The sequence below is a fragment of the Leptopilina heterotoma genome, unplaced genomic scaffold, assembly GCF_015476425.1.
Source record: "Leptopilina heterotoma isolate Lh14 unplaced genomic scaffold, ASM1547642v1 Lhet_166, whole genome shotgun sequence".
Taxonomy (NCBI): Eukaryota; Metazoa; Arthropoda; class Insecta; order Hymenoptera; family Figitidae; genus Leptopilina; species Leptopilina heterotoma.
This window is the reverse complement of record NW_025110882.1, coordinates 1232036-1244255: the sequence shown is the minus strand read 5'-3', so window position 1 is coordinate 1244255 and position 12220 is coordinate 1232036. Positions and strand designations below refer to the sequence as shown.

The window sequence follows — 12220 nt, the reverse complement described above, 5'->3', positions numbered from 1 at the left end:
TGTGTGGACATAAATAAATTTTCATGTATTTCAAAAAAATAAATGGGTTAGTAAATAAAATAACGTATTACACTATGTGATATGCAATTAAAACTACATATATACACTGTATAATATATAGCAAGTAGTTCCAAAGCACTTTTTCTTCAGGATTCATATAAAATCCGTCAGACCCAAGATGAGTTGGGTGACACAGTTTGCATGGCGTTTCAACAAATTTATTATTCTCCTTAGCGAGTTTATTATAAAAAACGTGGATATTCTACAATCTGTTGGATATATATACGTAATTTTTTCCCCTATTTTAGCATCTATAAAGAAACGAATAAAAATAAAAATGAAAAGATATACTAAAAAGTATGCTATACATTTATATTTAAAGTGATGATATATATAAAATGAATAAGAGGTAGAAGAGAAGGTAAAAATAAAAATTTATATATGGAAAATATTGTGAACCGCGTTGAATAACCTCTTATTCTCTACTTTCCCGCATATTTTAAAAGCATTATAAATATGTTATAAATACATGGGTACCACTCAAATAATGTTACAATACTTAAAAATAAAATAAAAATTTAGTGAAAATTAATACTATAAAAGAACGAAAAAATGCTTGAAGGCAATTAACAGTGAAAATATAAAAACGTCGTCATGAATCTCCATTCTCGTTAAATTTTTTTCGAATATTTCTATTTTATTTTTCAAATATTTTTAACTCTATTTTAATTATAAAAAAGAGAAAAATATACATATTTTCCATTTCGGATAAATTTCAACCATCGCCGTAAAATAAAAACCATTTATTACCATGAAAAAAATGTATTTAATTCAAAAAATCAATTATCAGACTAATTAAAAATAAAAATAAATATTTGAAAACCTCCACGAAATAACGATGGCACAATTAAAGGCTTTTAATTTTCAACTTTGATTTGCCACAGATTCCAAGTATATACATTAAAGTATATACATTAAAAATTCAATAAACTTTATACATATTTAATTTTACTACATCATTCATTCGCAATAATATTTCTCGATAATGGATATACCGAAAGAAAATAATTTCAATCGAATAAATTTCTGAATTCTTTTTTAAAGAGGTTTAAAAATTACGATCAACATGAAGCAAGTGTGCGGCGATAAATTAAAAAAAAATACCGCATTCCCCGTGAATATAATATAAATTATATGATTACATTAGAACTCTAGGTTTTTACGTTCTTGTAAAAAGTTTTTTTCGGGGTAGATGAGAAGTTTGAGAGATAAAGGGGGGAGAGGGGGCAAAAAGAATCTTCAACTGCGCTAGAGATTTGTCTCAATGGAATAACATTCATTTGTTCCTTTTTGCCTCGACAACTCATCCTCGGTTAGTATGCAGTTAATCGAGTGTAAGAGCAAATGCGAAAACGTACGTGCCAGATATTTTTTGAATTTATATGCCAGCTAAATGTGTGCTCATACAGATCTATAAGTATATACACATACAGAGAGAGAGAGAAGTATATATAAACAGAATCCCGAGTCCTGAAACATTGCTGTTATTTTTACATAAATCACAATTATATTCAACTCCAGTTTTAAAGTTTGGAAAATAAAAAATAATTATTCATTGATCAAATTTTTTCAAAATTTCACTTTTATTGAAAATATTCCATTTATTCATTTCTGATAATATTTCCCTAAAATGTTCGGAAAAAAACTTTTGAAAAAATACCCCTGTAATTATTTTTATAAAATATAATTTGTAAAATGCAGAAATAAAAATTTTACAGAGAGATATTTTTTATAAGATTCTAAAGAAATAATTGAGAGGAAAAAGAAGAAAAAAGAACATTCTTTCACATAATTAAATCAAAAATTTCTATTTGACCTTTTGTCTTTTATATATGAAAAAAAAAGAAAGAACCATTTCTCAGAAAATGTCAAATTATTAAATTCTATTTTACGAAACTGGATACTAAAAGAGTTCATAAATTCTTTTTTTTTTTTTATATATATATATATATATATGAAAGCAAGTCAACATTTTCTTTCATTATTTTTGATCCTTTGCCTTTCTTTCAGGATAAACTTGTTTTAGTTAGAGAGACTTTATTTAAAAAAAAAAAATCATCCCCACAATTTTGTACGCGAAATAAATTGCTTGAAGATCCGAACGTTCAATGCACGAAAAAAGCCAAAACTACGAAATAATGGGCTAAATTTAGAACAACTTTCAAATTGATTTGATTCAAATTATTTGAATCAAATAATTTTTTTTTCAGTATAATTATTTATTTATTGATAATATGTATACAAAAAAATGTAATAAACATTTTTGAAAAATTATTAAATAAATAGGATCTATCGAGGAAGGAAAAATGTATCAAATTTTGCTTCCACATTAAAGAGCCATTATTCTTTAATATAAGAAAAAGGGAAAATTGATAAATTTCACCATCGATTCTTTTATACATGTCTTCGTATATATAAAGTAGAAAATAAGAGAAAAATAAGAGATTAAAAGTACAAGTTTTTCTAGATAATACTACTTGGAAAACTACGACATGTTGTCGTCAGAAAGTTATTGGATACAAACGCTTACAGGAAAATTCTGGAAAAAGACATTTTTAGTCTCTTTGCAACTTTTTATTTTATTTTATTCTTTTAAAGAAAAGCCTGACATATTTATTCTTCTATTATTTCAAGCAAAAATTATATTAATTACATATATTATGTTCGTCTAAAAGTATTAATCTAATTTTGAATTTTAAAAAAGTATTGTTTTTTTCTGAAAAACATTCCTCAGAGAAAATTGTGGTGTATTCTTTTAACACCAAAATAGATTAAAATAATCTTCAATCCATCAAGGATTTAACTAATCCTTCAAAGGATTATTTTTTCAAAATGTTTTAAAAATGATTTGTTTTTGATTCAGATAATTCAAAAATTTAATTTTATCTTCTTTGGTAAAAAGAGCTGTAACGCTTTTTAATACCTTTTAGTTTACTCTGCTAAAAATATTGTAAGATCATAATAAATAATCGTTTAGTAATCACTTATTAGCAAATTTTTCATTAAAAAAAATATTTTCCAAACTTTGAAAATTCAAATAATTTTTCTTCAATTTACAGAAATATCTACCAATTGTAAAAGCAATTTCAAAAGCAGGATACGCTGTGTCCTTTTCTACCTTAGTTGTCGCATTTTGCATCTTGGCAGCTATCAAGTAAGTATATTAATAATAATAAGTTTTCTCAATTTTAATTTGTTTCGCTTATTTATTTTCATTTTTTTATCATTTTATTTAAATATAAATAAATTTTCTAAAAACGTACTATTCCTTTCTTTTTAAAAAATCGAATTTGAAATATAAAGTTTAAGAATCAGAATAGTTACAATTACAGAAAAGAAATTGTGTACGAAAATAAAGAAGAAAATTTAAATGGATCAAAGTCAAAATATTGATCGAACGTTTGACATTTTATCAAATGGGCCGAGTTAATTGTGAAATAAAAAGAAAAAAAAATAGGAAGTGTTGAATGCTTTGGTAGAAAGAAGAGTTATGTGCTAGCCGAGGTCCTACATTCCAATTGACTATAGAAATACGTGCTACTAATAAGAATCCTTAACTTCTATTTCGATAAAAAATAACGTGTACCTAAATCTCACTTTTAAAATTCCCTTTTTTCAAATTTCCTCAATATACCACAATATTGTTCTCTAATATCTCAATTACTTTTTTTTAAATATAAACGAAAAATTCAATTTATAAAACTGTAAAAATAATTTCTCCAATTTATCTTCTTTTTGTTGAAATTACAATTTCAGAATGCAATGTAAACTAACATCAATATTCATTTTAATTGGAAACCTAAAACCGCGAATAGAACAAGGAAATATCAAAAGTGAATAGAGAAAATAAATTCAAGATTTTCTTATTTTTATAATTAATTAGAGTTTGCGTACTTTAAAAATTTAAAAGAGAGTTAAAAAAGAGATCCATAGAAAAGAAAAGTAAATAGTTGGATAAAAATGTAATTTTAATTTTTGTACTCGCGAGAAATTTCAAGTGTTATACTTTATTGGACATAGGAAGCTGAGATGTCCAAGGAATATTCTACACATTCACCTTTTCGCATCGTTCATGGCAAGAGCATTTATGGCCCTATTAAAGGACATGCTTTTCGTTTCTGGAATTAGTTTGGCGTCCGATATTCTAGTCAAGGATGGTGAAGAGTATTTAAAATCCGATTTAATGTCATGTAAAGTTATCGTCAGCTTTTGGCAATATTTTATTCTAGCCAATTATTCTTGGATTCTCATCGAGGGACTCTATCTTCACAATCTCGTGTTTCTAGCATTATTCACCGACTCGAATTCCAGTATCACCGGGTACATTGCTCTTGGATGGGGTAATTTTTTCTTTTTTTGCAAAATATCAATTACGAAAATTTTTAATTATTCCCCCACTTTCAATACTACTAATGTTACACTTCTGTATATAAAAATTTCAAATGTAGTGTATTTGTTTTTAATTTAATTTAATTATTTTAATGTTTAATTTGTGTAATAGATTTTGTGACGAAATATGTAATTAAAAATCCCCAATATTAGGTAGTTAAATGTTAATCTAATAAGATTTAAAGTAAATAAATTCTTTTCAGGAATGCCGGCAATTTTCGTAATACCTTGGATTATTTTACGAGCAGTTTTCGATGACACTTTGTGTTGGACAACTAATGATAATGAGTATTTGTTTCTAGTCATACGAGTGCCTACGATGCTCTCAATTTTGGTGAGTCTAATCGTTAAATTATCGATAGAAAATAATTTCCTAGACAATTAATTTAAATTAACAAAATTGCCTACTATTTGTTTTAGATAAATTTTGTACTTTTCGTCAATATCGTCCGAGTGCTTCTTTCGAAATTAAAGTCAACAGTTTCCGAAGAAACTCAAAGATACAAGTCAGTAATTAGTCAGTAATTAGTCAATAATTAATAAAATTAATTTAAATTTGAATTTAAAAATTTCAAGAAATTAATTATTTATGATTATAAATTTGAAAAGAAAATAATTTTTATCCTCACAGACGATGGGCAAGAAGTACTCTAGTTTTAGTTCCACTTTTCGGAGTTCATTATACCGTATTTTTGGGCATGTCATATTGCATAGGTGTCAATCAAACTGTCGAGCTTGTGTGGCTTTTCTGTGATCAATTCTTTGCCTCCTTTCAAGTAAGAATTTCTTAAATTTTGTCAAATTTTTCCCTTTGATAAAAGTGAAAAATAAGAACATTAGTTGTAAAAATGTTTGTTTTTTAAAAATGAATTTTTTTTTTTTCCAAAGGGTTTCTTCGTTGCGGTTTTGTACTGTTTCATGAATGGCGAGGTGCGAATGGAAGTTTCTCGTGTTCTAAGGAGCCGAAAGTGGCCCCGATTACGCAGCGGCCGATGGGGTCAAAGACATTCAACACATTCCGGAAGTACTTGCAGTTGTAACGCAAGTAAATTGCGAAAATCAAGTAAAACGAGATGGTGGCACAAACCTTGCAGTTGCATTTTCCGTGAGCACGATTTTCATCATCGTTCATCTCACTCGATGGCGAGTACACAAGGTGTCTCTTTGATCCTTCAAAAAAAACTATCCTCAATTTTCGAAATTTCCTCTCAGTCGAACGATTTCTGGGAGAAACGGTGTCGTATCTTTGTTTCACACATCTTTTATGCACAATCCTTCACGGCCTGAAATTTGCAAAATATTCTTACTAATTCTCATTCCTTTTCACTATTTTCAATATTAATTATCCTAATATGTATTTTAATAATGACTTGATTAATATTTACCCTGGAAGTTCTTCTGCATGGAATTTCGTTTTCTGAAAATAAAAAAGAAATATTAATACCACCGAATGATAAATGAAACCTAATGTGTAATATTTATACTGACCTGCAGATGTTGGACTTGGGACGCGCGGTGGCAGTTTAACAAGTAGTCGGGGTTACATTGAAGGTGCTGGAAATGGTCCATGTTCAGGCGCCGGAAATTGTGTCCAAAATGCAAATCACACATCGCCATTGTGCAGCAAATACACGGACCAGTCGTTGCTCTCATTCTGCTCAAATGTACGTCATCTTGTTGAAAAGAAAAAATCTAAATAACCTTTATTTAAAAAAAATTGTTTCATTACAATAAAAGGATAATAGAAACATAATAGTCAATTAAGTTTAATTACGAAAATCGATTAATAAAAAATCTGCTGAAAAGAAGTATAAAAAATCAATAGTTTACAAACGAATTCTTTCTTTTATAAAAGAAAAATATTTTGCATCAGTGATTATTTGAGGGCTATTAAATTGAAAAATAAAAAGAATCCCAACCTTTCTGCAATCAAAAATACTATTGATCACAAATTGATGTCCTTTCTATGAGTGTCAATATCAGCCGATAAATTCTCAAACAAAATGGTTCAATCAATCTATTTCAACTTGTGAAAAGAGATTAAATTGAATTCACCTAATAACATTGATTTCACGAAATCTTCAAACAATTATTTCAAAAAAGAAAAATATTAAGTAAAACGAGTTCAAAAATTAATTTCATTAATAAATAAATAACAAAAAAATAATATAAATAAATAATTTTCCAGATGTCGGAAATGTCGACGAGCGCCGCAATTTCCGCCCTCGAGAAAGGGGAGAGAATTCGAGAACAGCACCGCTGGAGTGATTCGGAATGTTGTCAACTTGCTTACGAGCTGCATAGTTTGCAGCAACCACCACAGTCCTGATTTTTACTTTTATCACAACACAAAAAGGCGCACTAAAATTTAAAAATCTGCTTAACCGTTTATGAATGTTGAAAGATAAACAAAGCTTTTCTTTTTTATATGTGACGAATATTTAATAGTAAATAATGTATTTGGTATTAAATAAGATATGTTTGATATTTAATATTATTGTCACGTGGAGAGAACCATCTCTCCCTCCAATTATAAATAATCAAACACTGACTGAATCAAAAGTGAAATTGAGATTTATAAAGCTTTAGTCGTGTCATCCAGTGAGTGTTCACAAAAAAAAAAAAAAAAAATATTTAACGCTAGCAAAAAAACAGAATTATAGCTTTCATTTTCGTTTCTCTTTTTTTTCTTCTTTTTTATTTTTAAAGGTTTTTACAATTAAATGCATGAACCTTATCATTGTACATAGTATCATTTGTTTTCACCGTCAAAAACAAATTAATGTAAGACTCAGAACAAAAGAAAAAACGTACCTTGAAAGCTCTCTATTATATGTACTTATATGTTACGATTGTGAATTGTAAATGTTTCTTATACAGCGGTAGCCAAATTAAGTACGTATTGTGCATTGAAATAAAAAGAATTTTATGTCATCAAATTGTTTTTACTCTAATTAATCAAATTCATTAACCATCAATTATTCAAAAACAAAGTAATCAATCAAATCAATTTTAAATGGAATTTTACAAAATTTTTAAAAATTAATTAAAATTACATAAATAAAAAATGTAACTTTTTTAAATGATTGAGAGTTTGAAACTTTTATTGAAAAAATAAATAAAAAGTTTTGCTTACGAATTGAAATTAAAAAAATTGAAAAATATTTTCATTTTTTTCAATTGCGACTATTTTTTCAATAACTAAGCTGGTTCTTTATTTTCACTGCCGAACAACGATAAGATGCCACCGTCTTTTTTGATTTTATCGTATTTTGCTTGGTTTATTATAACACTGTTGACTATTTGATTAGCAGTATGAGTCTGGCCGTAGTAGTCCAAAAACAGGCCATCGGGATCCACCAAATAAATAATTATCGTGTGGTCAACCTGGAAAATTAAAATTTTATAAAATTATACCGGGAGTAATTATTTCTTTTTGTAAATAAAGAATTAAAAGTAATAAAAATAGAAATAAAACTTTCTTAGCACTAGAGATCTATTTATAAATAAGTACTAACAATATAGTCATTATCCACATCCTTTGGACCGTTACTATAATAAACTCTGTAGGCTTTACAAACTTTATCGACTTGTTCTTTGGTGCCAGTGAGGCCTAGTAGTTTACTCGAAAATTCTTTTGTATATTTGTCAACTAGTTCTGGCGTATCTCTGTCAGGATCAACGGAAATAAATATCGGCTGAACCTCCAATTTGTGTTTATCCTCTGAAAACAGTCAACAAATTAATACAATATAAATGAATTAATAAAATATAAATAAATTAATAAAATATGAATGAATAAATACAATATAAATAAATTAATATAATATAAATTAATTAATTATAGACGTACCCAATGTATCGACAATTAATGCCAATTTTTCGAGTTCTTCAGGACAAATATCAGGGCAATGTGTAAATCCAAAGTAAATTAACATCCATTTGCCGAGAAAATCTGTTGATTTCACTAATTTTCCTGAAGAATCTACAAGTTCAAATGTTCCTCCAATTTGTGCTTTTCCAATAGTTCGTCTTCTTTCCCGTTCTATTCGTATATCTTTTTCGTTCTTCAATTTATACATATAACCCAAAAAACCACCACCAATTACCACTCCAGCAACAACTGATTTCCAAGTGATTAACTTTATCTTATATTCCTCTGTACTTTTTGATGTTTTTTGGAATAATGCTCTGCTTGTATTTACTTGCCTTGTCTAGAATAATTAAACAATATTTCAATTCAAAAGTTTATAATTACGTAATTATTACTGGACAATCAAAATAAAAATAAAATTATCAAACGTTTGTTTGTTTTCATAAAAAGACAATTAGCAAACCTGTTGTAGAATTCGTGGCGAACATCGTTGTGACAGAAAAACTGAACGTAAAATAGGAATTGACATTCTTTAATTGTTTATTACTTCAATGCAATAGTGAAAATTGTTTAGAAATCTCGGATTCTCGAATTTTTAGGTTATATTTTCCAGTTTTACATAACCTTCATCTTATTTCCTGTGAACAATAATTAGGATGACTGTAAGAAAGAATGTATGAAAACAACGAAATTAAATTTCGTTCTATACCTTTTGTTATTATTTTAATGATTGAGATAATCACGAAATATAAAACGATAATATTAACACTGTAATTAGCGGCACTTCGTCAACTTCCGACTTCGTTACTGATTATTCGGCAAAGTTCGGCAATCACGTGTGAAATCTTCGTCACAGTTCGCGTACTTTCGGACACCTTCGGAAGAATTCGGAATTATGGTTAGGTCACCTGCCAAACTCACGTGGTTGTGTTTATGTAAATAACGCGAATTCACATGACTTTAAGTAATTAAATAAATAATTAACAAGTTGTTTCCAAGTGAGTTCGAACAGGTCGTTAATAAATAATTATTTACAATGAATGCAAAAGTTTCAATAAAGTTTCTACTTATTTAAATACTTTTATTTAAAAACATTTTCTGCTTTTGTCAACAACATTATTTGTATGTTATTTTAAAGTAAAGTAATATTAATCACTGTTTTACGAAACACAATTACCGTTTCGCAATATTAAATCTTGTTCGACATTTTCTACGGCAGTATTCCATACGCAAGACTCCCACCTGTAAGAAAAAAAATTGTGATCAAGATAAATGTAGCATTTTGAACGTCTTGAACGTCTCAAACAAACTACCTATTGCCTCTTCGGTTTTCAATATAAATTTTATTAACAAATATCGTATGACCCACAGGTTCCGCTGTAGTAGTATTATTATTCTCAGCTTCGTCCGTTTCAGGCTTGTACCACATTTTTCCATTTATTTCACTAGTGCTCTTTGAAATTGATTGAAATTTAGTCGCTGCAATATTTGCGAAATTAAACGTTTGATTCCTTCTGCCAAAATTGCTAAAACAAATAGAAGCGCAAAACGCCTTCCTGTAGTTTAAAGAAAAACTAAATTTAAATTATTATTATTAACAATATTATGAAAAAGTGAAAAAAGAAAAAAAAACATTTTCATCTAGTAGTATAAAATATAGAAATGAATAAACTTGAATGGCTCACTCGCACGGTATCTTAAATAGCGTCGACGAATTTCCGTGTTCAATTTTCAAAAATAGAGATCCCCTAGTCCTCGGTGTTCCTTGGATCGTCTCGACAATGGCTCGGAACGGTTCACCTAAAAATGTGTCCCTCATGTTTGACACAAGCGTCAATGTTGACATCAGTACCTCCTCAAGAGATTTAATTATACTTTTTTTTATAAATCATAGATATTTTGAAAAAATTCCAAACCATAATTCTCGTTATTAATGGAATTGATTAATTATCATCGAATACCGCAGAATGGTTCTTCATCCCTGGTAACCAAGTAATAAACGCCCATGGGACCGTGGTCAGCCGCATATCCCATTTCCTGTATCCACTCAGTTCCCAATGGTGGAAAACAACTTCCTACGGCAAATGATATTCCCCCCTTTCTGCACGGCCACGCTGTCAATTTGCATTCTCCTTTTTGACTCTCGAGACTCGCGACAAAAAGTTGCCAGGCTCTCACATGACTGCACGCAATATTTCCATCGAGGAAGTCCTCTGTGGCGGAAAATAATTAAATTAGTAAAATACGAATCTAAAGAAGATGTAATCAACATTTGTAGAATTTCTGTCTTTTTTGTCTTCTTCCTTTTTCTGTCTCACCATTCAGATGACTGACGACAACAGAATTTTTCACATCGCTACAACCGGGCTGTTCCCTGCCTCCATTCGGGAAGAAGTCAATATGTCCGATTGGTTTCAAAAGACCGAATCCATCGGCAAAATCTTTCGAGCCGTCAGTGTGGATCACGTCGACGAGATCGGCGTCGGACGAATCGAGTTTTCTTGCTCTTTCCCTCAGAAGATGGGTTCTAAATAGTGGCGAAGCAGGATCCAGGCCCGTGATGCGACCAAGTAAAATATTCCGTTTTTTCAAAATTTCCGAAGCACAGCCGGCCACGTGAGCTCCTAAACTGAAACCAACGACGTGAATTTTTTTCGGATTCGTTCCACTGTTGAGAACGTCCAACAAAATCAGAGCGAGTTGCCGACCAACCAATTCGGTATTCGCCACGGCCGTACTGTACGAAGCTCCCGCGCCTTTCGTCCAGTCGAGAAGAATAACATTCGTGTCCTCCTGCAAAAATAATCAGCGTTTGTCAATTTTTACTTTTAGTTTACTCATCTGCAAAAAGCAGATGCTAATTTTATCTATTTTACTTATGTAAATAAAAGCAGAAACGTTTTACCAAATCGAGAAGGAGGAGGGCTCCCTTTATAGCACCGGAATCACTCCCACTGCCCTTGTAACCGTGGATTACAATTTTCAGTCCCTTTGTGGCATTATATCTCGACTTACGAATCGATTGTCCCTTATCGCCATAATTAATGATTTCCGGATTGTTCCTCTCCTCGCGGGTGTACAACAAGAATCGAGTTTTTATTTCATTTGGATGCTGCGGTGGTCGCTTCAAACTTAAATATTGCGGTGGATCGGCAAAACATCCGACCAAGTCTGTTGAGACGAAAAATCAATAATATATATTAATAATTAATCAATAATTTTCTTTTTAAAATAATTTGAAATTTTTTTTTCTATTTGTTAATTCACTCACCAAAACACACTTTCGGAGCATTTTCTTCCCGAACTGCCAATCTTCTCTGAATCATGCGATTTCTTCTCTCTATAAGCCTTTCTGAAAAGCAAATAAGCCCCAGACAATCGATTAATAAATAATAACAATGAATAATTTAATAAAATGATAATAATAAATAATTTAACAAAATAATAATAAATAATATTAATAAATAATTGACCATAAAATAATTTTAACACAGAAAAAAAAATTGTTTCCTTAATACTCACGCTTGTACTGAATTCCATTACAATGGAGAATATGAGGAAAAATAAAAATTGAAATGAAAATTAAACTATATTTTCCGATCATGATTAATATGTGGAAATTCGTCGATGAGATCGTTGCACATTGCCATAACCTGGTGAAGGCGACAGCAAAACTATACTGATCATATGTGAACTGCAGTCGCCAGGTTTGAAATTCTTTTTCCTCTCCTGCCTCAAATAGCAATAGAGCCTTTCTCTTCATCTTCTCTTTTCTCACTTTCTTCCACTAGAAATTCCGCAGTCCGCTAAAAAATTTTTCTTCAAAATTTATTCATAAATTTTCTAATGACAAAAAGAAAAACAAAATTTTCAAATTTAAATAATTTAAAAAAAAAT

At 29.6% G+C, this 12220-nt stretch overlaps 3 protein-coding genes across 7 annotated transcripts in view; 1 reads left to right on the top strand and 2 right to left on the bottom strand.

Moving 5' to 3' along the window:
- The window catches only part of LOC122499224 (parathyroid hormone/parathyroid hormone-related peptide receptor-like), a 33096-nt gene extending 25708 nt beyond the window's left edge, over window positions 1–7388 (top strand). For 2 of the 5 annotated variants that reach the window (XM_043607422.1, XM_043607420.1), the window contains 8 exons: window positions 3120–3214; window positions 4075–4400; window positions 4653–4783; window positions 4870–4955; window positions 5081–5225; window positions 5338–5605; window positions 5944–6113; window positions 6638–7388. In XM_043607422.1, coding sequence (XP_043463357.1) covers window positions 3120–3214; window positions 4075–4400; window positions 4653–4783; window positions 4870–4955; window positions 5081–5225; window positions 5338–5605; window positions 5944–6113; window positions 6638–6778 — 1362 coding nt within the window. In that variant the 3' untranslated portion in view covers window positions 6779–7388. Of the gene's footprint in view, window positions 1–3119; window positions 3215–4074; window positions 4401–4652; window positions 4784–4869; window positions 4956–5080; window positions 5226–5337; window positions 5606–5935; window positions 6114–6637 lie in introns of those variants that run through there. The other 3 variants (XM_043607421.1, XM_043607423.1, XM_043607424.1) reach the window with 3 other exon arrangements.
- Window positions 7389–7535: 147 nt separating this feature from the next.
- LOC122499222 (protein SCO1 homolog, mitochondrial) lies at window positions 7536–9151 on the bottom strand. Its single transcript, XM_043607418.1, has 5 exons — window positions 9033–9151; window positions 8787–8961; window positions 8303–8663; window positions 7968–8173; window positions 7536–7836 (listed from the first exon to the last, which is right to left on the bottom strand). Exons 2-5 carry the CDS (start codon window positions 8850–8852, stop codon window positions 7651–7653), a joined length of 819 nt encoding a protein of 272 aa, XP_043463353.1. The 5' UTR covers window positions 8853–8961; window positions 9033–9151; the 3' UTR covers window positions 7536–7650.
- Window positions 9152–9380: 229 nt separating this feature from the next.
- On the bottom strand, window positions 9381–12023 carry LOC122499221 (pancreatic lipase-related protein 2-like). Its single transcript, XM_043607416.1, has 8 exons — window positions 11846–12023; window positions 11595–11675; window positions 11229–11494; window positions 10642–11116; window positions 10285–10536; window positions 10009–10123; window positions 9637–9849; window positions 9381–9565 (listed from the first exon to the last, which is right to left on the bottom strand). Exons 1-8 carry the CDS (start codon window positions 11925–11927, stop codon window positions 9484–9486), a joined length of 1566 nt encoding a protein of 521 aa, XP_043463351.1. The 5' UTR covers window positions 11928–12023; the 3' UTR covers window positions 9381–9483.
- Between the last annotated feature and the right edge of the window lie 197 nt (window positions 12024–12220).

Bases quoted from the DNA above. Each gene is read 5' to 3' on its own strand.
- LOC122499222 (XM_043607418.1), bottom strand. From the start codon at position 8,852: ATGTCAATTCCTATTTTACGTTCAGTTTTTCTGTCACAACGATGTTCG. The intron at 8,664-8,786 runs GTTTGCTAATTG...TAATTATTCTAG, and splicing joins CGCCACGAATTCTACAACAG to ACAAGGCAAGTAAATACAAG. The intron at 7,837-7,967 runs GTTAGTACTTAT...TTAATTTTCCAG, and splicing joins ATGTGGATAATGACTATATT to GTTGACCACACGATAATTAT.
- LOC122499221 (XM_043607416.1), bottom strand. From the start codon at position 11,927: ATGATCGGAAAATATAGTTTAATTTTCATTTCAATTTTTATTTTTCCT. The intron at 11,495-11,594 runs GTGAGTGAATTA...TCGTCTCAACAG, and splicing joins TGCTCCGAAAGTGTGTTTTG to ACTTGGTCGGATGTTTTGCC. The intron at 10,537-10,641 runs GTGAGACAGAAA...TTTCCGCCACAG, and splicing joins TGTCGTCAGTCATCTGAATG to AGGACTTCCTCGATGGAAAT.